Genomic DNA, 27,784 nt, shown 5'->3' on the forward strand with positions numbered 1-27,784 from the left:
GCATAATATTTTGTGGGGATGAAAGTGAGAAATTATCGAAAAATACGAATGAAAATTTTATTACGTTGGTAATATGTACTTTACATTCGAGATTTTTTTTCTGGATGGACTACATCACTCGGTGTACTCGCATAGTGTATCGAAATAGTTTCTCTCATTGACTAAAAACAGCAAAAATCGTACATCAACAATCGACGAGTTGATTTTTATTGTTTTTGTGGTTCAATTTTAAGCTACCATTTCGATAATACGCTCGTACAACCTTGGTATATTGATGACTAATATGGACTGACTTAAAAAATTATAGCCATGATGGCTTTATACATAATGTAAAATATCTTACTAGGAATTAAAATAATAGGTAAGTTGTGTACCTTTATAAATGTACTTTAAAAAGTACCTATACAAAAATACAATTAAGTATAAGCTCCAAAAACACTTTATACACGTGTAATAATAAAATAAAAACAAATAGAACTAAGTATAGATAATAGGTATTTAGCCGTGTTGGCTCTTTTTTCAAATGCAAACTCCCATTTTTTAAAATCTATTTTACCCTTCGATACTTTTATCGTACCCTTTAATCGAATATATATAGAGGAAAACAGCCTTATTGGCTTTAGAAATTTTCAAAAACGACGACGATTCGTGTATAAAAAAGTACAAAAGAAAAAATATTGTATCAACGAAAGAGATACTAAATCGGGTAAATAAGTAATAAAAATGGCAGAAAAAAAGTTACTAGATATACGGTTTTTTTGTACGAAAATTTTTAATAAAAATATAAAATTTTTCTTTTCAAAATTTTTACACAAAAAAAAATGAGAAAAATAATTTTTTTTCGAGACAAGTTGTTAAAATTACTCGTCTAAAAACGTATAATATGCAAAAGAAGTAGATAGGTACGACAGATCTTTGGAAATATACGTTTTTTTTTTTTTTTTTGGACGAATCAAGTATGCGAATTTTTTTTCGTACTTATGGCGAATGGTGAAGATGTTCGGGTCGAATTTAAATATTACTGCAAGCGTAGCTCTTTTCGGCATCCCGCGATGGTATGTATTGCTGATAAGTGGGATAATATTGGAATTGATTCTGCCATAAAGGTTGATGATGATGGTAACTGGGTGGTTGTTGCTGAGTCGGTGCCTGAGGAGGTGTCAAGTAGCTCGGGTATAGAAGCGATTTATCGTAATGATCGTGACATTTTTCCGGCTTGAAGCAACCGTAGTTGTGGTGATGATAGTGATCCTTAGAAGAAGGAGGAGGTAGATTGAAAGGACTCGGATTCGGTATGACGTTGACGTTGGTGGTTGTGTCGTTTAACGTGTTGGATGTTTGAGGAGTACTCCAAGGTGAGCAGTTAGATGAAGAAGAAAATGGGTATTGCAAATACTGATCTAACTGGCTCAACTGTTCTTCCATTTCGATATCCATTTGATCGGTTAGGTTGTGCACGGTATCGGAGGACTGGTCTAATCGGTCAAATTCTCGGCTGAGTTCTTGTGGTTCTGGAATCAGATGGTGGGATTAGTTGTTTAATATTGAACTAAGTATACATATGATGTATTATTGAATTAATGTGGTGTGTGGTTTTTGTTTCAGTGACGTGGTGTATTAGTATACGTATGGCTGATTGTGGATATGTGGAGTTACAAAAATAGATTTGATTGAAACTATATGAAGATGATGGTGAGTTCAAAATTTTTGTTTTGTTTTGGTTCAGTATAAATTATTAGTGGGGAAAAAATAGGAAAAAAATTATTTTCTTTTTGAGTCGATTAAATAGTTTTCCTTTCGAGCAAATTTTTTCACCCTAATTGATTCTGTTACAATTTTTTTTTTTTTTTTTTTTTTTAAATAAATAAATCTTTATTGTGGTATCAGTACCATTTATCTGCTAACATCTGTACTAGTGAGTGTGAGTGAGCACCTATAAAAGTATTGCATAAATTTAAATTATAATTTATACGAGATAGGTAGAGGTAGGTAGAGGTACTGAGAGAGATGATGATAAAAATCGTGGTATCACGTTAATAAATCCGAGCTATTTCACCTGAAGCATACCATATCTAGTTTTGATAAAAAAAAATTATATATGTAATTTTTTATGTGTGTTTGTGTGGTACTTGAGACTGTATGTTAGAGTATAATTCGAAGATAAACCTTCGAAAGAACATTTAAAAGGTCATACTCATGATATCGACACAACTTCGATAGTTGAACGAATTAAAAATTTTCTTCGCAGATTGCTGAAAAGTCGATCGAATCGTTTAAAGTCAAATTCGTAATTAGATTACACTGCCATAATGTTTAATGATCGTATACAGTTTGATAGGTTTCTTTTTTTCAGAAAGTGCAGTGCTGATAATGCTGAATTTCTAGTGTTCAGTTTAAAAAAATAAATAAATCAATTTTGTATTTTTTTTGTGCAGTGGAACAAGAGGAGGAGAGCGAGAGAGGAAAAGATGGCAGAATTGTAGTTTGAATATTAATTTTGACCCCCATCCCTTTCCCATCATCCGATTTGAATGCATTTTAAGATCAATAAAACAAACAAGGAGGAGAAATTGAAATACATTTTAGTCTCGTTTCTTTTCCAATTTTCGTTTTACGTATAAGTTTCACTTTGGACCTTTCAATTTGTGGAGTTTCAGTCTTCAGGATTCCTGTTTGGTCTTTCAAATTTTATTAAATTTTTTCAGTTCGTTTCAGATTCAATTTTTTGAATTTTAATTTGGCCATTTCATTGCACTTTTGTGAATTTTTAGTTTCATTTTTTTTTTGCTTTTCAGTTTGGTCCTTTCATTTTTGGACTCTAGTTTTAATTTTGCCCTTTCAGTTTTGGTTTTTCATTTTCAGATTTTAATTTTTGTTTGATTTATACATATTTTAGATATTTTCTAATTTGGCTGTTTGAATTTTGGATTTTCAATTTTTTACCTCATTTCGGTTCAAGTTTCAGTTTCAGTTTTTGGTTCAAAGTTTCAGTTTCAGTTTTTGACTCAGTTTGGCCCTTTTCACTTTTGGACTATTCGGTTTCAGTTTGGTTCTTTCGGCTTTAACTTTTCATTTTCAGATTTTGGTCTGATTTTGATTTTTGTTCAATTTATTTTGGTTTCTGAATTTTTTGATTTGGCTCTTTCAATTTTGAAAATTTTCAGTTTCAATTTTTTTCAAATTAGTCCAGCTCAAGTTTCAGTTTCAGATTTCGATTCAATTTGGCCCTTTTCACTTTTTGACTATTCAGTTTCAGTTTGGTTCTTTCAGTTTTAATTTTTCATTTTCAGATTTTGGTCTGCTTTTGATTTTTGTTCAATTTATTTTGGTTTCTAAATGTTGATTTGGCTCTTTCAATTTTGAAAATTTCCAGTTTCAATTTTTTTCAAATCAGTCCAGCTCAAGTTTCAGTTTCAGATTTCGATTCATTTTGGCCCTTTTCACTTCTTGACTATTCAGTTTCAGTTTGGTTCTTTCAGTTTTAGCTTTTCATTTTCAGATTTTGACCTGATTTTAAATTTTTGTCAAATTGATTTTATGTGTATAGTTTCTGAATTTTGATTTGGCTCTTTCAATTTTCAATTTTCAGTTTCAATTTTTTCAGCTCAATCCAGTTGAAGTTGCAGTTTTAGTTCTCGATTTTCAGTTTGGCCCCTTCACTTATAGACTATACATTCAGTTTTGTTTGGTATTTTCAGTTTTTGAATTTTCATTTTCAAATTTTGGCCTGATTTTGATTTTTGTTTGATTTATTTTAGAGTGAATTTTAATTTGGCTCTGTCAGTTATGGATTTTTAATTTCAATATTTTCAGCTCGTTTTAGCTCAAGTTTTTATTTCAGTTTGTACCTTTCATTTTTAGTGTTTTCAGTTTTTGGATTTTTATTTTCAGATTTCGACTAAATTTTTATTTTTTATTTTTCAATTTTAGGGTTTGAGTATTAATTTGGCTCTGCCATGTTTTGCATTTTTAGTTTCTTTCAATTTTTTCAGCTCGTTTTAGGTCAAGTTTCAGTTTCAGTTTTCGATTTTGTGTTTGGTTCTTTCACTAACTTGTTGATTATTCGTGTTTTAATTTGACCCTTTATAACTTTTAGATTATCCAGTTTTAGTTTGGTATTTTCAGTTTTGGATTTTACTTTTCATATCTTGGACTGATTTTGATTTTTGTTCAATTTATTTTAGTTTTTGAATTTTAATTTGGCTCGTTCAGTTTTGGATTTTTAGTTTCGATTTTTTCCCCAGCTCATTTCAGCTTTCTAAGTTTCTGTTTGACGGTGTCCGTTTTTAGTGCAATGTCTTCAGTTCGGTTTCAGTTTCAGTTTTCAATTTGATTTTCTTTTTTTTTTTGAATTTCAGCTTCAGTTTTCGGAATTGAAATGAGGCTCTTTCAGTTGTAAAAATTTTCTGGGTTTCAGGTTTGATTTTTTTTTTTTTTTTTTTTGAGATTTCAGTTTTTGATTTTTTTTTTCAATTTTTCTTCAAAATTACCGATAGTATTGTGAATAGACAGATTGAATGTTACATGAGCAATTTGATCCAGTGCGCGGGTCATGTTTTCAATGATTCAATTTTTTTTCACCTAATAATCCACGAAGGAATCATTATTTCCGTTCTCTGAGCAAATCGTTCGCGAACGTTCGTTAACGGTAGGACTCGTCATTTTCTTTTTCGAGCAAATCATTCACGAGTGGAAGAATCTCAATTTTTTTGAAACATAAGTCAACGATTTGGTAAATCATTCGCGAACGATTGGATTTTCTTGAAATACCAACGAACGACAGAATCATTATTTTTGTTTTTCGAGCAAATCGTTCACGAAAGGCAGAACCTCAATTTTTTGAAACATTAGTGAACGATTCAATCATTCTTTCTTTTTTCGAGCAAATCATTCGCGAACGATTGGATTTTCTCAAAATGTCAACGAACGACAGAATCATTATTTTTGTTTTTCGAGCAAATCATTCGCGAGCGACAGAATTCAATATTTATACTTTTCCTGAACTTAGTCAAGGACTTACTCGTCATTTTCTTTTTTCGAGCAAATCATTCGCGAACGACAGAATTTCAATTATTTTTTAAAACATGTGTGAAAAAGCCAGCTGAAAGTAAGCTGAATAAATGAAGCTTTTGGTTAGCTTTTAGCTTTCAAAAATCGTCGACTTTCAGTTTTTAGCTTTTAGCTTTCAGCTAGCTTTCCATCCTTGTAAAAAACTGAATCATAATTTTTCTTTGAGTAGTCGTTCGCGAACGATGGGTTTGTCTTGAACGAACGACTAAATCGTTATTTTCGTTTTTTGTTCTTTTGCTCAAAATATCAGTGACCGACTGAATTGGTATCCTCGAACAAATCGTTCGCGAACGACTGAATTATTTTTTTCAATGAATCTACATTCTACATATATCAATTTTGTGCGTTCTCCTGATTTTTCCTCTTCCATCGAATTTTATTTTTTCGAGTAAATTTTGCCTTGAAGGTGTTCTCTTTACAACGAACGATGGAATCTTCATTTTTTGAGTAGTTCGAGAACGTTGGAATCTTTTTTTTCGAAGAGTGTTGTTTTCGATTATTGAAATCCACACCTAGGTAAAAGAATTCGAAGTTGATTTTTTTGACCAAACATTCACGAATCGACATTTTTTTTTCTCGACTAGATTTTTTATGGCCTTTTCTAATTTTTTTCAAATTCATTTTGTCGTTTACAAAATTTTTGTTTTATTTTGGAAAATTTCAGGATTGTGAACATGTTTGTTTTCAAGTTGAAAACTTTGGAAAAAATTGTACAAAAATTGAAAAAATTTTATCTGAAAAAAATGGGGTTATTATTTCTTAAAATGAATTAAAAATCAGATCGAATTTACGCAAATCAGTCGAAAACAGTGGCGCATACCTACCTACCTACCTACCTACCTATACCTAATCTATGAGGGAAAAAATGAAATATTTATTGAGCAGGTATTCTGACTGTGTCTGGGAATCAGTTTCATATGCAGCTATGAAGTTGGACTAATTATTATTCCCCCTTTTTTTAGTGGCCTTCATCTTCGAGCTTTTCAAAAATGACCCTAATTCCAAAAATTGATCCAAAAATGAACCCAAAATCAACTCAGTCGAATTCCAGCGTAAATTTTCATCTCTTTCGTACTCGTATACGAATATTTCAGCATCGTTTTTACTAATTAGGCGAATCGAGCTACCTACCTATCGATTTAACCGTGTAAGTTGGGCCTTACATACTAATGAAAAGCAGAAATAAGTAAAAAAAAAAAAAAGAAGTAATCTCAGTGGCAAACATATCACTTAAGATAACGATGATAAGACGAGCAGCAGTAATTTACTCTTAATTTTTAATTGACTGGATGAAATTACATACAACTTTCGAAAAGTTATTTTTTTCATACTTGTGAGAAGGTAATATCTATGTATACCTAAACGTTAAGTTATATTGGTAGGTAACGTACGTAACTTATACACTGGCGGTAATAACATTCGATGTACCGTAATTACCTATCGTGTACTACGTGTGACCTTTCGCTCGTCTATTACGTCGGACTTCTAAGGGTCCTAAGACTATTATCGAGTCGACGTTTGTCGAAAAGTGCCTACGTGAGAATTGCACATCAGGTGCTCACAAAGAGGCGAATTTTGAGGTAAAAAAAGGTGTTTTTTTCGGTACACTCTTGTTAGGCGATTAGGCGAACACGCGTTAGGCGAACTACTTGAACATTATCTTTTTTTAGGCACTCGACTGACGTAGCAGCCGGTTAGGCCCTGATGACGTATCTCGAGTGCCTAACGCGTTGCACACAGCACTAAAATTCTCATGGCTGGCGCAGCAACAGCAACAGCTGCTGCTGCAGCAAGTATAGGTAGAGGTACGTTATTACGACGTTTACTGCCACCACTGGCGTAAACGATATTCGTGTATATTAAATTATGTATCTATTTTACGAGTAGGTAGCTAGATAGGTATGGTATATCGACGAATATTTACCTGTCTGAGGATAATTTTGAACTGGAATCGATTCGCTGAAAGTGTTTAAAAACTGATTAGCAGGCGATTCGGTGACGGAAACGGGTGGTGATTGACGTTGCATGGTGGATGAGGCGTTGCTAGCCGGGTAGCTCATCAAGTCGCTGTTCGACGATCCTTCGCTGAAGTAAACGGCGTCGTCTTTGGGCGAAGGTGATATTTGTCTGTGGGAAAGGCGAAATTTGAAAATTAGAAAGTTGTTGAGGTCTAGTTTGAATTTTTTTTGTGATGAAATTGATTGAAAATGGTGTATTTGAGCTTGTAGATATGTTAGAAGGAAAGGGATGCATTTTCTTTTTCATGAGACTCTACGTGAAAGTAGTCCAGAAGAAAAGATTTTTGAAATGGGCTCTTCAATTAGAAATGATGAATTTGAGAATTCTGTCAAAATTCAAATTCAATCAAAGTATCAAGTCCTAAGCGAAAAACCTCACTTTTTGGAATAGAAAAAATTTCAGAATTGAATTTGAGTCATTTTCGTATGAAAAGGGAGAGTGATCCTGAAATTTCTGTTGAACGTGACGAACATTTTTTTATTTTAAAGAAGTAATAAGTAATAATTTTAGGAGAAGATTCCAAAAATTATCATATTTATTTTAAAGAAAAAAAAAAATATTTTGAGAACTCCTGCATGTGGCAAAAATGAACTTTGAATTTTTCTAATGGTCTAAAAGCGATCATAAGCAAGAACTAAAAATGCTAAGAGATCATCTGAATTGAAAAATTTTGAAAACTTTTTGAATGTGACCAACATATTTTTTTATTTTAAAGAAGTAATAAGTAATAATTTTAGGAGAAGATTCCAAAAATTATCATATTTATTTTAAAGAAAAAAAATATTTTGAGAACTCCTGCATGAGACAAGAATGAACTTTGAATTTTTCTAATGGTCTAAAAGCGATCATAAGCAAGAACTAAAAATGCCAAGAGATCATCTGAATTGAAAAATTTTGAAAACTTTGCGCTCAAGCCCAGGGGGAGGGAGCGGGTCAAACGTTGATCAAAAAATTTGAAAGTTTTCCTGCGCCTTATTAAGGTAGTTTGGTCATGGTTTCTTTGCTAGGCTCCTTCAAAAATTCGAAAAAAGTTTTGAAACAACCCACCCTATCCCTAGAGGGACCCTTTCACATGTAGCCTCCCTCCCTCCCCTCTCGCTCCCCCTTCTCAAAATCTTTGAATGCAATTTTTCATTTTTAAGCACATCAAGTCTATCTATTCGCAGAAAATTTTGAGGATTTTCAAAGCGCATTGCTGAAACTTGAAAGTTCACTCAAGAACATTCTAGAAGACGGTTCTAAATTTTTTGAACCTGCAACCGATTTTTTTCAGCAAAAATAATTTGAACAGACGATTTACATTTTTACGTGATAATGAACAATATTACACTACCTAAGATGAAAAAAATCATTTTTCTGACACGTGAATTTTTTAAAAGAAATTTCAATTTTTAACTGGAGCCGGGGGAGGGGGTGAAACGTTCACCAAAAAATTTTAAATTTTTTCTTCGTCTCATTGTGGTTATTTGGCCATAATTTTTTGCTAGTCTCTATCAAAATTGAAAAAAAAAAAACTTAAAAAATGACGCATACTACTCCCTCCCCCCCCCATGAGATGATGAAATCGGCCTTTGATTCAAATTGAATTGGAAGTGGTCCAAAAGGTTACCTCTTATGTGAAAACTCACTTCATACAAATTTTTGAACTCCCTTCTACTCTGCTTCCGGAAGCATCCTCCCCTCATATTAAAACTTCAATAATTCATATTTTAAAGTTTTTCCAACTGGTTGAAAACTCTGGGGGGGGGTAAGATGACGTCATTGGATTTTTTGCAGTTCATTTTTTTGGCAGAATCGTTGACTTTTCTCAAAAATGTTTGTTTGGAGAGGGAGAGAGGGATTTTGAAGGGGCAAAAAATCTATTATTGAAAAAAAGTGCGGATTCTTCATAAAAAATGAAAAATTATAGTTTTTTCTAAAATGCTTTTGAATCATTACGATGAAAAATTTCAAGTTTTGGAAAACCCTTATTAGGGTTTAGGGTCCTATGGGAAAATAAAGGAAACCAAATTTTTCATGTATGATATCGTATAGGTATTTTTTTTTTTTTATAAAAAAGAGACTTTGCTTTTGAGATGTTTTGGGCAAAAATTCGAAAGCTCAACTTGACTGGATAATTTTTGTGCATAGTAAGTTTGAGAAAATATTGAGGAAAAAATTTCAAAATAATTTTGATGCATCCCCCTCCCCTCAAAATATGAATTATCAACATTGTGACATATAGGAGTTGATTTCTTCAGAAGGTGGAGAGAGGGAGGGGGTGCGCGGTCAAAAATTTGTGTGAAGTGTTTTTACATCACCGTTGACCTTTTAACCCACTTCGATTCAATTTCAATCATTTTTTTCCAGAGTGTTTATAATAATTTTAGAAAAAGTTCTTTTTGTTTTAGAAAAAAAAATCAAAAAGTGTATTAGTGGTATTTTAAACAACAATGATTCGTAATATCGACTAATTTTTTCGATAAGGCCCTCTAATTGCCTAAAGTCAAATAACATTTTCTATCCTTCCACATTATTTGTGATATTTTTGATGGTGTTCTGTTCAATTATCAAATGAATTTTTTGACACGAGACACCTCCACCTCCATCAAAAAAAGACATGGATTCGTATAACTTGAATTTATAAAGAAAAATTGTCACCATTTAGATAATTTCTAAGTACATACTTCCCTTCCGCCAAAATGTTTTCATGACCATTTGGTTCCTTTCATCATTGGTGGTTTTATTTGTTTGCAAATTATGATTTGGTATCAATTCATCATGTTATTTTTCTTCGAACGTCATGTCAATGTCAGTGATGTAGAAAGAACAGTTTTTTAAAGATCTACGAAGATTTATTGAAAGAAGGTAGAGCAATGAGCATATTGTCTAAAATGTTGTAAATTTTTAAAAGTCAAGCTGGCCATACAAAAATCAAATTTTCAAAATTTTTACGATTCATTCCAAAATTTATTTTTTTTTGCTCTTCAAGTTTGTAAGTATGGGAGACCTCTATACCAAAAATGGACCAAATTTATATCTATACCCCTAGGGTAAACTTTTGAAACTGAAATAAGTATAGGTATGCAATGCAATAAACTAAAATACTAACTTGGAATCGTCGCAAGGAGATGCAGTAAGTTTCGCTGATTTTGCCGAAACGCTCTTCACCTTCGGTGGCTTCCTCCTCCTTGGTTGGTATTTGTAATTGGGGTATTCTTTTTTATGTATATTTCGTAATCGTTCAGCCTCCTGCATGAATGGTTTCTTATCCGCCTCGCTGAGTTTTCTGCATAGCACGTCAAAAATAATAGATTTGTTAGTGTGATTTCGAAGTCCTGTTGCATGGAATATGTTTTAATTCACAGTATTATACCCATAAGTAAGCTTAAAACTATTTTTTTTGTTTGAATAAGTTGGTTGGTTGACAGTTGAGGGTCTTGGTTTGACATTTACCTTTTTAAATGCGTATGTAGTATGTATATTGTATATACCCATATATGTCATTATTGGAGAACAAATTTTATCATACGATGATGTTAAAATTACGTTAGCAATATTAATTTTATCTCTTGTTCGCATGTGTGCGATATATTGCGTTGTACAAAAGTTAATACTCTGATTTCTCTATTAATATACATATCACACGTATCGTTTCGTTTCCCTATACGATATAATATACCTCACCTACTCGTGATAATTATTAGTAAACGAGACAACTGACTGGGCATAATGAGGGTGAAAGGTGCAGTAGGGGGTCTTGTTGTGTTTTTTCCAACGATGCTTATCATCGCAACATGTTCAAGTGATTAATCGAAGATGAAATCGAAAGTACCTATGGCCACGGTGAATAAAATTGACCCAAATGTGAAGCTGTGTTTTCAAACTGCGTCGATCATATGGTGAGATGTACAAGTACAAACATTTATGATTTTATTGAGATTTGAGATTGCGGAAGTCGCAAAGGTTCGGAGTTTCCTTTCCTATGCTTTCTTTTCTGCAATGATATGAGAAAAATAATCGCCCCAAAAAAATGATGTAATAATTTTTCACGCAGCCTTGATCAAAGTAGAAAGTACGTATTTTATAGAAGGTCAATTCAGAGCGATGATTTTTGAGATAAAGAAATACTTATACGTATTTCGTTCGAGTTCCTCCTCTACTTCCTTCCATCCATGTTTAGGATATATTAAACTACGCATGATGAAACTGCAGCCAAGTTTCCGATGTGTCATACATACGAAGTGTGGGAAATTTGGAGATATTTCGCAGAATTTGTTTCGAAATTGGAATTTTGCACCCAAAAAAAGGCGTCTTTTACACTAGGTCAATATTCGTAAGTTTCGTATTATTGTAATTTGTACGTGAAGCTTGTGCAAATTGAAAGGTGATTTTTTTTATTGCGTTGAAGAATGAAGGGTTCTGAAATACCAATTTTGATTGATTCAAAATTTCCAAATTTATTGTGCCCTGGATTTTGAAATTTTTGAATTTTCAAATTGTATTTGCTCCTTCAATTTTGAAGATGAGCAATTTGTCTCAGGGCTGTTAAATTACCGTAATTTATTCGCTGGTAAAATACGGCGGTAAAATATGGTATTTTACGGTATTTATGGTATTTTACTAATTTGGATATGAAGAGTTATTTTTTGTAGTTTGACTTCGAAGTTCTGAACTTCTGACCTGTCTCTGAAGTATATTTTCATCTGTTTTAGGTGTTATTAAAAATTATAGAAAATTTTCCATGGACATTTTTTGGAAATTTATGGAGAAAATTTTTGATAACTTTCAAATCATAAATTTTCATGGAAATTTGGAAATTTATGAAGGAAAGATGGAAAAAAGTGTTAATTTGGCTTTTTGGTAAATTAGGGTAAAATACGGTAATAAACTTTTGGTAAAATACTGTAAAATACGGTAAAATACCGCCATAATTTACCAACATAAATTACCTTACAGCCCTGGTCATGATTACTTTTTTTGTTCGCCCACTGAAATACCATGAGTTAGTAGTATTTCCCCCCAACATTGGAGCCTCACATTGGGCGCCAATGTTTGAGGAAATACTACATTACCCTCCCAGGTACTCAAAGTGATCTCTATTGCTTCCTATGGGGACCCTGATATAGTAAATGCTCAACAGCCCAGTAAGCATTGCAATGTCACAGTGACATCACATAATATCACCGCGGAGATATGTAATATCACTTTGTGATGTCTCTGAGATTAACTGGTGATATAAAATGTACCCAGCAAAATGGTCTCACACTCTCACAGACATCACTCAGAAGGGCCCAGTGACATTTTTCAATGTCACAGAATGTCACAGATATATCACCAGGAAATGTCTATGCAATATTTATGTAAATATTTCTAAAACATTCCCATTGAATGTCGTTGAAATACCGATTATTGGGGTTCATTTGAATTGCAGTAGGCATATTCAGCCTTCAGGTAACATTCCAGATGTATTTTCTGCAAAAATATTCTCTTCTCTCAACTCCTGAAGTTTGGAGTTGAGATTTGAGGATGTTGACTCCGCCACGTTCGGCAAAGTCTCCAGCGGTCCAGCGCCCATCATTAATGAGGGTAAATTTGCATGAGACAGTATCTTCCTTATATACTAATTGTCAACATACTGTATCTGTGAGAAGTAAAAATGGTATAGTTTGACCGAGTTTGAGGCAGAAATGTCACTGTAATATAATATCTTTTAGTGATGTCTATGTGATATCATCAAAGTTATATTTTTGAGACATTGCGGCCAAATATTTCTTTTTCCATTCCAAAGCAATGTCGCAAAAATGTCACAGGAATATTACTTTGTAATGTCCTATACACATCACAAAATTACATCACTGTGATATTAATGTCACAGCATGCTTACTGGGAGAAACAGATAAGTTCTGGTATTGTGTTATATTGTAGAGACGTTTAACGCTTGGTGCACAACTGACCAATAAACCATTGTATGATACTTTTGTATGTTCATTTGGGATATTGGGGTTGTCTCACCTGTTGGTATACTACATAAGGCGTCTGCCCATTAAGCCCCTATACCAGGGTCCTCATAGGGAGCAATAGATACCACTTTGGGCACCTGGGAGGGTGAAGTAGTATTTCCCCCAACAGGATTTTGACCAAATTCAGTAGTGACCTTCATTTTGAGTTCATAGTCAACCAGAAGAAATTTCAACGAGGAAGGTGCCCCTGGAAGGAGATAAGGCCAATGGCCTTGAAGAGGACACATTTTCAAAAAGTCAGAGGCACGATGCACGTGCAATTTAAAAACTAAAATGAAAAAGTTAATTTTTGGTAACTAAATCAATGAAAAAATCTATTTTTATGTATAAGGTGAATGTAATTAATTTTGAGAATGTTTTTTGTCCTCCTCCCCCCCCCCCCCCTCTATAAAGATTGACGATGTTTACTGGATTTCTGAGTTATTTTCATCGATTTTTACACGCTTTCAACTCATTTTTAAACGAAATTTTGGGAAAATTTTGTTAATATTTGACACTATTTATTCTACTTATTTTATATTTTACCATTTTTTTCATCTTTGTGGGAAATTTTTCAAGTTTTATTGGTTTTTTGTGATTTTAAAACTATAAATTCTGTGTTTTTGTGATTTTTGAGGTTTCTGTAGAATTTTTTTTTGTAAATTTGAACAAATTTTATGCAATTTTTATGATATTTTTCTTTTTTTTTTGATCATGCTTGAAATTTCAATTTTAATTTCATTTGCCATTTCTGAGTAAATTTTTTGGTGCAGTTTCTGTGATATTTGAAGAAATTTTTTCATCATTATCGAGCACTTTTATATTATTCAATGTTTTATTAAACGTCAATTTCATTTTATCGTACCAGCTTTTTGCAATTTTCAAAAATTATTAATGATGTCTTCGTATTTTTTTGTTGCATATTTGGACGATAAAGAAAACAGGGGAAGTATTTTTTTTATTTTTAGAAAATTTAGTCACCTCTTTGATATTTTCAAATAGATCATCTACGGGTAGGTACATTCAATTGCTCCCGTATGAAGCCAATTTACGAATTAAACCTTTGAAAAAATATTTTCGGTATCATCAGAAGATTTAATTTTGGTGAACACATCATCCAAGCTGTATCTCACAATTCTCAAGATAAAAAGAAAAAAAATAACGTACACGGGTGTCTTCATTAAGAATGTAAAAAGAATAAAGAAATGGAACTTCCTGCGAGATGGTTGTTATTTTTACTAATTACGGTGGCCCTTTCCTTATCTTCGCCCTATTCGAGTGCTGTGCCTAAACGCGTAGATCTTCTATATCTGCGTATATTTAAATATTGAAGATCTAATCAAGATGAAACACTCGTTAATTGAGCGTGACCACGATTTACGTTTTAATTTCCCAAGCTACGTTGAAGATGGATTAAGTATAAGAAGGTTAAACTACATAGAAAGTAAAAATCTGGTGTAAAGAGTCGAGGTGAAAGGGGTATGGATTTATAACGAATTGTAGAAATTTATTTGAACTTTTTTATAGGTGGGTACATAAGAAATGGTACCAGGAGATGGGACGATTAGTGTGTAAATATTATACCTACCATTTAAGCAGCTGCTCATACCCCCTTTTTTTTGAAGCGACGAAGACTTGTCAAGTTGTCAACGACATTATCATTTGTTTAATCAAGGTTCAAATAGATGATAAAACTCGTGATAATTTTGATTCATCGAGTAGATAGTTTTTACGTGTGTAACTGTGTAGGTAAATTAAATAATATTTATTTAGATTAGTGAAAAATTTGACATTTACCAACCTCCAAAGTTTTCCCAACGTTTTACTCAATTCGGCATTATGCAGTTGAGGATGTTGATCTGCTAATTGTTTTCTGGCTGCTTGTGCCCAAACCATGAATGCGTTCATCGGTCTCTTAACATGGCTCTCTTTTTTCACATTCGCCGATCTATAAAGAAGAAGAAAAAAAACATAAAAAAATTAGCAATTTAGCGCGTCAAACACTCAATTTTTGATCTTGAAACAGCAAAATTTATTCAAATGAGATGATAGGAGGAAAAACGAAAAATTTGATCGCGTTCGATGTGGCAGAAGAAGGTGTAATATTAACACGTTAACTAAGGGTCATTTCGTCGTATCACTTCTCAGAATGATTTTATCATCGATGTGAAGTTTACATGCTTGTTATGTCGGAGATACATTTATTTTGTTTTGTCTGCCTTCTATTACGAGCATGCGGCGTAACAGAATTCACTCCAAGCGTATACCAGACTTCTTGTCTTGAGTATTACCTCGAGATACTTACTCGTATTTCGCTATTATGACGTCGTGAAGTGAGGTAATTCAAAAAAGAGTGAGAGGAGGTGTCAGGTAAATTCGTAGAACTGTGAAAAATTTCGTCGAGTGGTGAAATATGTGTGTATAAGTCTTGCTTTGAAGTGTTCGAGTGGGTAATTATGGATTTAATCTATTATAGGCACGTAGATCATATCTATACATAGTATACTGGGCGGTTTGACCGAGAACTTGACCTAAAAAAACTACCTATCCGCCAACTTGTGAAAATTCATCGAATATTATTAGTTTACAGATGACAGGTTCCATGGAAAAGGGCCTTAGTCATTTTTTTGTTTGTTTTTTTTCTTTTACAATGTTGAACGTACATATGTATTAAAATTTTTTTTTAAATTAATTTTCACCATATTCAGTGGTATTGAAGAGTGTTCTTCCATGAAAAAAAAACAAATTGGAGAATTTTTGCTTGTAGAAAATTTTTTCAAGTCCATTTGAACTTGTAAAAATCAGTGTAAAAAAATTGACTAAGGCCCCTTTTCCATGAAGCCCCTCAAATCTGGAATGAGGTAGCTTTGTAATGGCAATTGAATTATTTTTAGTTCAAATTATCAAATTATAAAGGAGCGTTGCTGCAGAAGTATAACTGTATAAGATTTGGTCAAACATGCCTCAAAGACAAAAAAAAAAAAAACAGTTTGAAAAAATGGTGTAAAAAGATGAAAAAAGAACTCAATCTTAATCACCTTCGATTTTTTTTTGAAAGAAAATTATATTATGAACTCGTGATACGTCTCAAATGATCCGTTAAAAAATCCTATTTTTCTTCATTTTATTCCAGGCATTGAAGAAATATTGAATTCAATGGTTTTCTTTAATATTTGAGAGAAGAAGGAGAGGGGAGGGTAAGTCAACAGAACGAATTTTCATTTTCCTCCTATTTGACAAGTTGATGCTTCAAGAGACTGATTTACTTATAGTTTTATTTTTCTTATGCATTATTTTTACTATCTGTAGTGCGATCGATGAACGCTTGTTGTTTTGATGCATCCAAATGAGTTTAAATTTTCTAGAATTTTATTTATATCGAAAAATCCTGTGCTGTACTCACATCCCCTTGTTCTTTGCTAATGATTTGACAAACTTTTCTTTAGCATAATATGTACGTTAAGTAAAACGGGAAGTGCCAAAAAATTTATGATTTATTCTATTGAATTATGATGCATTGTACATAATATACATAGTTCAAATATGCACAATACTTTTACCTATATGTACCTACTAATAATCAATTTATTTTGTTTTTTTTTTGTTTCAGGTGAGTGCACATTTTTGTAGTAAGAATAAGAACGTGACAATTTATGTGAGTTAATTTTTTATGATTCATACCGGAATTTATTTGCTTATAATTTCATCGTTTTAGAATGCTTACTGAAGTTAATAATATTTTGATATATATATTTTTTTAAGTTTCATCTGGTCAGTTTGGGTAGCCCTTATTTCGAAAATTCGAATTTTTTAATTTAATAGATACTTAAATTGGTTTATTTTGCCTGAAAAGTGAAATTCTGAAAATTTAAATTTGAAAACTTAATTTTAGCTTGAGCTCGCTCTTTCTTTCTTATGAAGACGAGTGTAACCAGACAGAGTAAAACAGCAACAATTAAACGATTATTTCATATAGCGACAACAGGGCTGTGGAGTGTCGAGAGGCAATGCGGGCCCGGGGCAAACATAATTGGGCCCCATTCCTAGGAACGAAACTATGAGAGGTTTTTTGAGAGGGTTCGGCTGAAAATTTTCCGACTGATATAGAGAAAAAGTACCAATTTTGCCGATTATGACTTCAAAAAAATTTTCAATTTTCTGTTTTAGATTTTTGGAGGCTCAAATGTGATTTTTTTTATTCTAAGACAAGAAAAAGATTGACCCGAGCGAAACAAGGGTGAAACTTTTTGAAAATTTGACTTCAAGAGGCTAAAAAACTTTTTTTAAAATAAAAAGTTGAGTAAGTATGAAAAAAAAGTACAGGTCCGAGCGAACCGAGGGCTAAAAATTTTGAAAATTTGTATTTTAAGAGAACTAATAAAAACAATAGGTATTTTTTTATGCAAAAAGTTTATTTTTTCTTTGAAAATTTTAGAATTTTATAAAGATTTTTTTAGGATGTTGATTTTGAAAAAAGAAAAGCGAACAGGTCCAAAAGAGGACGAAAGCTCCTGAAAATTTGCGTTCAAAAGGCATAATATGTGACGCGGCACGACAAAATCGACCTTCGAACTGAAATTAAGTTTTTGAGTTATGGGGGGTTAAAGTTTTCAGTCCAGTTCTGCTCGTTTAGCGGAAGCGCTTGCGTTCTAATCACGTTCTCCGGCTAAACTGAGCTAAACATAGTCTTGGATAACGTTTCTTGCCTGTTTTGTGTGAATATCACTGGGTAAAATGGTTATTTACATTGATACAGGGGGCTCAGTCATGATTGCGCTCATTTTTTCAATTTTTTTTTTATTTTTTCATTATTTTCAATTTTGAAATCAATCTGGAGGCGAAACAAAGCGTTCTACGAGAAAAATACATCGAGCAAAGTTGTAGAGAATTAAATTTCCAAAAACCTATAAGAGGTTTATTTTTCTCCAAAATGCATAGTTTTTCCGTTTTTCTCGAAAAACAGAAATTTTATGGTAATCATCATGAGGTTTTTGTTTTTTGAGAAAAACGGAAAAACTATGCATTTTGGAGAAAAATAAACCTCTTGTAGGTTTTTGGAAATTTAATTCTCTACAACTTAGCTCGATGTATTTTTCTCGTAGAACGCTTTGTTTCGCCTCCAGATCGATTTAAAAGTTAAAATAATGAAACAATTTTTAAAAAATCAAAAAAATCAAAAAAATGAGCACACTTCTGACTGAATTACCATGTATATGGAGCTATGCAAATCATAGGGACTTCTGGCTGGTTTTAAATGATTTTTGAATGTCCAAGGACCAAAAATCCGTCAAAAAGTGAACAATAATTTTTTCAGTCCGAAGGTCGATTTTGTTGTGCCGCGTCACATATGTACTTTTTATGCGAGAAGTTTGGTTTTTCACTTTGAAACTTGAAAAGTTGAATGATTATTTTTTTTTGAAATTTCAATTTTGAAAATGAAAAGAAAACAGGCCCAAGAGAAGCGAAGGCAAAAGCTTTTGAAAATTTGTGTTTTGAGAAGTAATAAAAAAAAATTGATTTTCTTTCATCACAGGCCTTCTTTTGCTGGGCTCTCCAGAAAGCGCGAGCCCTTTGGCAACCTGCTCACTTTGGCCCCCTCCCCCTCCAACGGCCCGAGCTATAGTACCAGCTCCATTACCTTGTATTTGGAAAGGAAATCGGATGGAGCCCCAAAAATTGAGATCAAAATGGAACACATTCATTTTTTCTGAAATTCTGGCCTAGTTTGACCTTCTACCCTGCGTGCCAAACTTGAAAATTTGAATGAGGGAACATCGAGGAATAATCTTAATTGCAAAAATCCATTGAAGAGAAAGGGAAAGGATTTGGGGCCTCAGAAATTTCATAAACAGTTCAAGTTTGCCTGGTTGATAAATTTTTTCAGAAGTGCCTTTGTGTAAATTATTGAAATAAATATGGTACTCACACTAATTGCGCCCAAAGCATTAGATACTCGAAGAAAACTGGTAGGAGGGAGGGGGGTCGATCCCTCATATTTTGAAACAAGCAATGAAGAAACCTTTTTAATATTGATTCTTTTCATGTACTTAGATCCATGATATGGCAAAGTGAATAAAAAAATGAACAAAAATTAGGGCATTTTCTATTTTTGCGAAATATTGAGATTATTTTTTGATATTTTGAGGTTGTTTCGAATCCTTTAGTCCATTTCGTGTTCTCTTGTTCCAGCTATGATTGAAATTTTATTTCATTTTTTAAGTAAAAGTCATGTTTTGGAAAGTAGATGAAATTTACCCCTGGCACTCAACTCACTTTCAAAAGTTCATTATTCGTTGATGTTTGATTTTTTGCATAATTTGTTCAAATTCAGGCATCTTCATCTGTGCCCGACCGCCCGTGAGCGTGCTTTAGTCATCATGAACTTGAATTGAACCACCTTGTGTAAATTTGAATTTCTTCATCAGTATAAATAGAAATACCTGAAGTAAGAAGTTGAAATGAAAATCCAAGCAATAAATTCACTCTGTAAGCAGCAAGAAGGATGATGAAATTATTTCTTTATTGTAAGCGAATCCTCAAAATTTGAACTTTTGTAAAATAAATATTCATCAACCCCTCCCCCACCACTATTTTTGATAATAGGCGTTTTTCCCCTGGAAACGGTTGGTTGAAGTGGTGAAAAATTAGTGATTTTACAATTTACATAATACTTAATGGGGCAAAAATTTGAAAAAACTCGAAGACTCTAATTTGAATTGTTTTTCACAATGAAATCAAAGGTTTGATTTTTTGTTGGTAGGGGGGAGGGAGAGTAGAGAAGTCGGTCAAGTTGAAAAGTTTTTGAAAATTTTATTTTAAAAAAATGGTGAATGATTACCTACGATTTAAAAAAATGGACGTGTGTTATTGAACAAAGTTCTGTCGAATAGAAGGTACATAGATAGGTACCTACTTGAAAATATGCATTAAGATTCAAGTTCTCAAATTCAGCAAAAAATTGACAAACTTGCCTAAAAGTTGGCTATTTTTGAGACACGTTTATGAAGGGGAGGGGGGGGTAGAAGTTCATCTCGTAGAATCATTTTTAAAAGATTCGATTTGATTCTCTAGCTCCAGGCTCCTTGTTAGGTCAATGTGCGATGTAAATTTTTTTCGAGTTTCTTTTTTCACTTTAATGTTGTTGTTGTTGTTGTTTTTTTTAAAGGTTGATAGGTAGAACTGTTATCTTTAAACTAGCTGACTAACCAGCCCGACCCCTTGTACATATTATATTTAAGATAAATTTGCGTTTCAAATTCTCAAGATCGTACCTAATACTCTCATGATAAGGAACGCTCTACCTTCTGAAAAAAAATTACCCCTCACGACTAATGGGAGAATACGTGCTCTAGATAAGGTTAATTTCACTAAAAAATACTCGATATTAAAATTTTTATCGTCTCGTTTAATCAGTTTTTTGATAACAATTGCTCGTAGGTAATTAACGTATGTAGTATGATAAAATTAGACGATTGCGTTTTTTTAGACGGAGTTGTTTTATTTTTTATTTTTTCAATCCAAAATCTAAAGTTAATGATTGGCCAGTTTGGAAAAGTAAGTAACTAAGTGCTTTCAATAAGTACGAGTAGATTGGTATAGTGAGAGGTTAAATAATCAGCGCGAGAATATGATGTCATCGTTATTTAAATTTTGCGTAATACGAGGTGTGATTTTCAAGGCGGAAAAAACTCACGAAGGTGAATGTTGATTACGAAATTAATTTATTAAGAATTTAGGCATATCGCTATGAAGTATCTAGGTAGTTGATTAGTTTTAAGGGTAAGGGATGAAAATTTAAATCAATCGACGTCATCGGAAGTTAGGATAGAAGCTGCAGCGACTGAGACCTGAATGATGATGGTGATGATAATTATGATACCTAATAATGATTTTAATTAGGTTATATATGAAAATTTGAAAATTTAAAATTCTTTCGATATCGAAATCATTCGTTTATTGGGTGAAATGCGAGTTGATTAAATAAATATTGAAGTATGTTAATTACGTAATACGTGCTTCAATTTATAATCACGTTTGAACCTCTTCTTATAACGTTTCAGTACACGATGATGAAGGTCTAAAATTTGAAATTTCGTTAAGGATACAGAATTAAAATAGGTAGGTACTAGAACGAGATGGGTATAATAAAATAATGCCAAAAATGAATTCGGTTTTGGAAATCTTTTAGTTTTTTAAACTACTTTTCTGATATTTTTCAAAAAATAGGGGAAAAATGTCAGTGCTTTTGGAAGTGGAAATTTTATTGGAAAAATTGTCACTCGACTTTACGAAGGTATAAAAAACTGCTTTAGGTGAGATGATGACGATAGATTGGAAATCTTCGAGAAATGTTCACTTCGTCGAGACCCTTTTTTCAAGTGGTACTTTCGAAAAGAAAGATAAGGGGAAATTCAAATCGAAAGAAAATAGGTACTCGACGTAAATCATTTGAGGCGAAATATGTAAACTATTTTACATTAACCCAATACAAAGTCATCGGGTTAAATCATCTATATACGTATACTCAAGTGCGTGGCCATATCGACTATATTAAATATAGGTTAGATAAGAAGGAGGAGGAGCAGGGGAAAGGACCGATTAGTTGATGCACAAATAGTTATTTTGAGAAATTAGGTACTCCGGTAGTCCAACTTTGAGGTATATCATGAGATAGAAGATTCATCTGAACAAATTTCATACTTTGGGTTGAATTTTTAAAATAGTATGTGTTCCCCCTCACCCCTTCTTCTCTCCTGTGGTATTAATTGTTGAGGTAGGGTTTGTCTAAGTGGTTAGAGGTTAGTGTTGATGAGAAATCAGTTGATCAACTTTCGGCAATAATTATCGCCAAATTCTGAAGAGGTATTCGTGAGAATATCGGTATAGGACCTCGAGGTCAAGATCATAAAGTAATCAAGTTGTTGAAAAAGTTAATGAAAAATTTTCTTTAGTTCATAAAGATCTTCTAATTAGCCTATATTTGAGCCCTGCCATACTGAGAGAAGAGGGAGTCAAACTGAGAAAAAAAAAGGCAAGTTATTGGAAAAACACGTTTAGTAAAAAAAAGCAAGGACCTTCTTTTTTTTTGAAAATACCTATCTCGAAAAGTATATAAGTAGGTATTGATCGTTTTGAAAATCTGATGACGTAATAAGATTAAAAATTTCACTCTATGCAACTTCGGCTCTCTTCAATTCTCAAAATGTAAATCAACAAAATTTTTATCTACATTTGATAATTTTTTTTTCAATTTCGAGGCCATTTTTGAAGGTTTTCAAAAGCTAGTCAATTTCCAAGATCGAAGAAGAAAAGTAAATTTTCCACCGTGTAGTCCCCTTTTGTTAAACCAAGGTTTATTTATGTATATGTGCCCAAGTAGGGTATTAGATGATGGATACACGTAATGGAAAAGTAAACAGAAACTCATCATCGTCGTCGAGAATTAAGTATGTAGTCCGTCTACTCGAAAAGATTTAATAATATGTACAAGTAGCGTGTACGAATATTCGAAAATGAAATCGAAATTAGAATTATCTTTGTAAGATAAGTTACACAATTTCGCAATCCCAAGTGTCAAATGATCAACGATGATTTTTATTTCGAACTTTATCAAATTATCAGGTTTTTTGTACGAGTAAATATAAATACTAATACGTGAAATTCAAATTACACGCTCGTGGCGGGCTTGACACATTTCCAACGTGTTTCTGATTTCACGTGACCGGTGGTTTGAGCGATCAAGATAATGGTTGATGTGGAGGCATGTAATGATCATCTATGCCTTTTTGAAGGGTCAAAAAATTCAAAATTTTTCTGTGAGAATTTTTCCCCAGGTGTTTCTAATTCCTTTTTGATTGGGTTTTTCAGATTTAAATTGTTGCTAAAAATTGCAATTTTTGATGATTGGACGTTTTTTTTTTTTTTTTAATTTTCATCAAGGAGGTTGAATTTTATGGCCCCCACTTCTCCGTCTCTCAACCTTTTTGAATAATTGTTCAGCTATCTGATATCTTAATTGATTCAATTAATAATTAGAATTAGTTTTTTTTTTCAATTTTATAAAACATTTGTGCCTGCAAAAGCATTGAAATGAAAAAATTGGTAGTGAGCGGAGCTGTTTCAAAAATATATTTTACTTCTTGTTCCCCCATTGTTCCGAGTATTTGTTTTATCTGCCCTGTCTCAAGTGTTCTTCCTACTTCAAAAGTCATCTCTATCAAAATCATAAATCAATCGGATCAATGTTTCCCATATTTTGCACTCGCCAATCTGAATTTTTTTGAAACTTAAAATTCAAAGTTCGTAATATTTTCTACATCCCCTCTCCAGCTCTCAAATAAGTTTTCTTTTGGTCTTCATCGTTCTGTTAATTTTTTTAGATGGAAAAAATATGATGTTTTACATACTTATCTATTTCTTAGCTAAAAACTTGATTTCATGATGTAAAATTTTTGGGTAAATTTTGATTCGAGAGAAAATTTCATTTTTTTTTGTTCAAATTGTTATTTTTGAAAAAAATTCAAGCTTGAAATTGATTATTATATGTACATTTGAGGTGGTCAGCGGTTCTTTATTTATTGGTACCTGCTGAGCTTGTTTTTCCAAATTGCCTTCTAATTCAAATTAATTGCAGTCTGGCTTGAAATTTCTTTTGTTTTTCTTTCTGGTCTAAATTCTGCTTTTGAACTGAAATTTAAACTTGGAATGACTTATCGAAAAGAAGAACAATCACCATGTTCAATTTTTAGTGATTTTGGTTTTCTGTTCTTTTTTCTTTTTTGTTTTTCCAAATGAAAAATACGTGGGATTTTTGGGTACCTGTTTTAAGAAATCGTCATTTTGTCCGAAATGGTTTTGTTCAGGTTTTTGATGTTGAATGTGTAAGAAATGTGTTATTGACAAGCTTATATATGCAATTGATTTTGATCAACTTGAGACACCAATTCATTAGGTATACTCTTTCAGATAATATAATTATCAGAGCCCAAAAGGGAATCACCCTAATTTTTTTTTTTTTTTTTTTCAATTTCATAACATTGTAAATCATATTTCTGAGAGATTATAAAATTCAAAATTTCAGCTCATATGATTAATTCGAGCTAGAGTAAATTGAATAGGTAGGCATTGATATTGTGAGAATAGTGCATGGTTTTAAACATAATTTGAAGCTAAGATTTTCTAGGAAAATCTCTCAGACGAGTTGTGCCAAATCAAATTGAGCAGGCAATTTTCAAGTTGAGTAGTTACTTATTTATGAATTGGGATTTTCATTTCGAGGTAGAAATTTTCTACTACAACGCTGATCATAGGGTCATATCATGGGGAAGGAATCTGCCATAAAAACAGGGCTAGTAATCGGTTAATTATTTAAATAATCAAGTGTTATGAAAGTACTTTTTTCTACATTTTCAAAAAATTGATTTTTTTATACATCTTAATGTTGATAATATAGATAGGTACGTGAATAATTTGCGAAAATAACTACACTTCAAAAAAAAAAAATTTTCAACCAGCTACTGTGCATTTTCAGCGTTACAGTTACAATGCCCTGCTTTTTGCTGAAATTGTCGAAGTCTACCTTGCTGCTAAAAAAAGCAAAAATCTTACATTTTGTCAAAATTTCCAAATAGTCTCGTTTCTGCTGAAAATTGTTACTTGTTTGCAACAAATTCTGAAAAGTATTCATTTTTGTCTAGTCTCACTCCTCCCCCCCCCCCCCCCCGGCAAACAAATGTCAAAAAGTCTCGCTTTTTAATCGAAAAATTAACCATTATCAGTCTTGTTTTTTGTCAAAAATTGTTGAAAAATCTCGATTTCTTGTAAAAAATTCCAAAAAGTGTTACTTTTTTCCAAAAATTGTCCGAAAGTCTTACTTATTGCCAAAAATTCAAAGTCTAGCTTTTTAGCAATTGAAAAATCGCGCCTTTTTTGTTTTAGGGTTCAAAAAATTACAACGAAAACAAATCTCATTTTTCGAAAAAATGTAATTTATTTGTCATTTCCTAAAAATTGCTATTTTTTTTTTCAAAATTATTCAAAATCCTTGCTTAGGTATGTTTGCCAGAAATTGCCTAAAATGATCACTTTTTTTGCCAATAATTTCCAAAAAGTCCTTCTTTTTGCTAAAATTGTCAAAAAATGGCTTCTTGCCCAAAATTGTGAAAAATCCTCGTTTTTCAACAAAATTTCTAAAAGTGGGTAAGTACTTGAGTAGGTTGTTTTTTTGCAACAAAAATCCAAAGTCTCACATTTTCTTTAAAAAATTGTCCTAAGGTCTCGCTTTTGACTTTTTAGTTTTTTGCTACATAGAAACTGCCGAAAAACCATTCTCTTTTGTTAACATTGTATGTTTCGTTTTATTTTGCTAACAAATGTTTTTCTACCAGAAATTCCAAACATCCTTTCTTTGTTGCCAAAAATTGTCGAAAAGTTTCATAATTGTCAAAATATTTCAATTTGTAATTGTTCTGATTTTTTTTTGTGATTTTTTTCTGCATTAAAATGCATTGCTCGCGTTTTGTCACTATTGGTTATTTTTTCGAGCTTTCTAGGTCATACTAAAGTTACTTTTTTTTGTAAAACAGTTGAGTGTGAGCCCTGTGAAAAAAAACCGGCTGCAAATGAAGTTGATATGCAAGCAAAGTATGTAGTTATTTCGGATTTTTTCCTGAATTTATCACATTTTTTGAAATCAAACTTTCCCAAAATTCAGCAGTATTTAATTATTTTTCCACCTCCTCTCCGATTGAATTTTAAGCTCTGGAATTTTGAATTTTGCGATTTTCTTTGAATGTTCATTGTTCTACCAGCTCGTTTGCATTTTTTTCCTCTTTTGATGTTACTAAATTCTTAACATACCTCGCTCATTGTTAGTTTTTCCAGTTTGATGAAATCGAATTTTCTCCTGTCTATTTTCAACATGGAAGGAGGGGGAGGGGGGTCGTTTCAATCATTTTATCTGATTTTTTCCACCTTCTATAATAATGTCGAAGATGTTTCACGATCACGAAAATCTATTCTGATAGAGAAGCGAAAATCGATCAACACCTTCAGGGGGCAAATTTTACGATTAAATTAGGTAGGTACTTAATCTGGTAATCAATTCTTCGGAAAAAATAACACTACATTACTGTCTTATTGAGCGTAATTTTACTAATTATCTGTTAATTACTCATACGTACGAAAGTACAAATTTTTCGCATAAAGCAAACTGTGCAAACAACCCCTCCCCCCAACATCACCGCCGCCAATATCTTTTGTGATGCATTAATGAATCAAATTGAGTGTATTCTTATTCTAAATAATTAATGGTAAACAAATATCGAGATACCAACGTAGTACGTATGAGTGTGAGTATTTTCACGTTCATTGGAATGATTTAGTTACTTCTATACTAATTTATATCGAAGAATATAATAAATCCATTGTACGTGGAATTGGCTTAATTACCTACTCAAACACTGGATTAATTGTTTAATTTTAGTATATTATGGTTGAAAAATTGCTCGAGTTTGTTGTTATATGTGTACGAAGTGTTTATCATTCTGATGGTCCAATGATACGTACGAGTATTTTTTTTTATCTCGACGTAATTCACATGGTGTGTGTGTTGTTCTTGATATTACATATTTAAGCTGTCATTAAATAAGTAGGTAGGTGGGTACTGGGTAGGTATAGTACGCTTTATCGTGCTTCTATGGGAATTTCATAAAGTGAGAAATGCTTATGTGGACATTTTTCTCATATCAGTTCGTCTATAGAATGTCAAGAAAAAATTGATCAAGATAGGGAGAGGAACTGAGGAAGGAAATCATGAAAAACATCGCGTCGAAATACGACTAAGAGTAAATCAAGGTACGGAAAATGGGAAAAAATTTACGCTTCGTAAGCATTTTAAAACTCACTTGCACGTTTGTTGCACGGTCGTCCAATCGTATCCTTCTAGTACTTTGCTGACTGCTTCGCTGATCTGTTCGTTTCTCTTGTAAATCTGCTGAGACACGTGATTATTTTTACTAACAGCCATCTCGTTGTCGGCGATCACCGCGACACTCGACGATATTACAGTTCGGTTATCGGAGCAGGTATTGGCGATACCTTCGCTAAATATGGAATTTTTAATCATATTGTTCAAGTATATCGACTATTTTTACGAGGGAAGAAGTCGATTTACACGATGTACACAATACACGTCGACGTCGATGTCGATACACAGGCACAAGTATAATATTCGACGATGAGCTTACATCGTACGTCTACGTATACGTACAATTTTACCCACGTACGAGATACACGCACTTGTAAATTATTGATAAGGAAATAACGCGACCAGACTATTCGCAAGTCGATGGTTTTCGGCTGAAATCGAATCGAAACGATACGAATCGAAAGCTGAGAACTTGAAGATAGGCTATAGGTAGAGATACTCCCCTCTGCACTCGCGTTAATGGTGAAAAAAAAACTGTTCGATTTATTCACTTATATGATATGATATCATTATGCTGGTTATATTGCGAATTGCGTACCTACTTGCAATGTAGGTATATTAAGTAAATCATTCGTAATTATGCGCATTGAAGGACTAGCGACAAAACTCCACGTATGTAAACTGGTTCGTATGAGTAAAGGTTGGATCAGGGATGCTGCGGATCGGATTGGGATAACGAACGCGAGAGATGAAGATACACGAGACAGAGAAAGAGTGGGATACAAGC

At 32.7% G+C, this 27,784-nt stretch overlaps 1 protein-coding gene and 1 long non-coding RNA gene across 2 annotated transcripts in view; one reads left to right on the forward strand and one right to left on the reverse strand.

Moving 5' to 3' along the window:
- The window catches only part of LOC135848176 (uncharacterized), a 185,438-nt gene that overhangs the window by 96,723 nt on the left and 60,931 nt on the right, over positions 1-27,784 (forward strand). Inside the window, exon 3 of the long non-coding RNA XR_010559323.1 lies at positions 1,606-1,692. This is a non-coding gene — a long non-coding RNA (uncharacterized LOC135848176). The remainder of the gene's footprint in view (positions 1-1,605; positions 1,693-27,784) is intronic.
- On the reverse strand, positions 44-27,782 carry LOC135848174 (transcription factor SOX-9-like). Its single transcript, XM_065367986.1, has 5 exons — positions 26,975-27,782; positions 14,872-15,018; positions 10,181-10,357; positions 6,995-7,197; positions 44-1,511 (listed from the first exon to the last, which is right to left on the reverse strand). Exons 1-5 carry the CDS (start codon positions 27,193-27,195, stop codon positions 1,012-1,014), a joined length of 1,248 nt encoding a protein of 415 aa, XP_065224058.1. The 5' UTR covers positions 27,196-27,782; the 3' UTR covers positions 44-1,011.

Source organism: Planococcus citri, chromosome 5 (genome assembly GCF_950023065.1).
Source record: "Planococcus citri chromosome 5, ihPlaCitr1.1, whole genome shotgun sequence".
Classification (NCBI taxonomy): Eukaryota; Metazoa; Arthropoda; class Insecta; order Hemiptera; family Pseudococcidae; genus Planococcus; species Planococcus citri.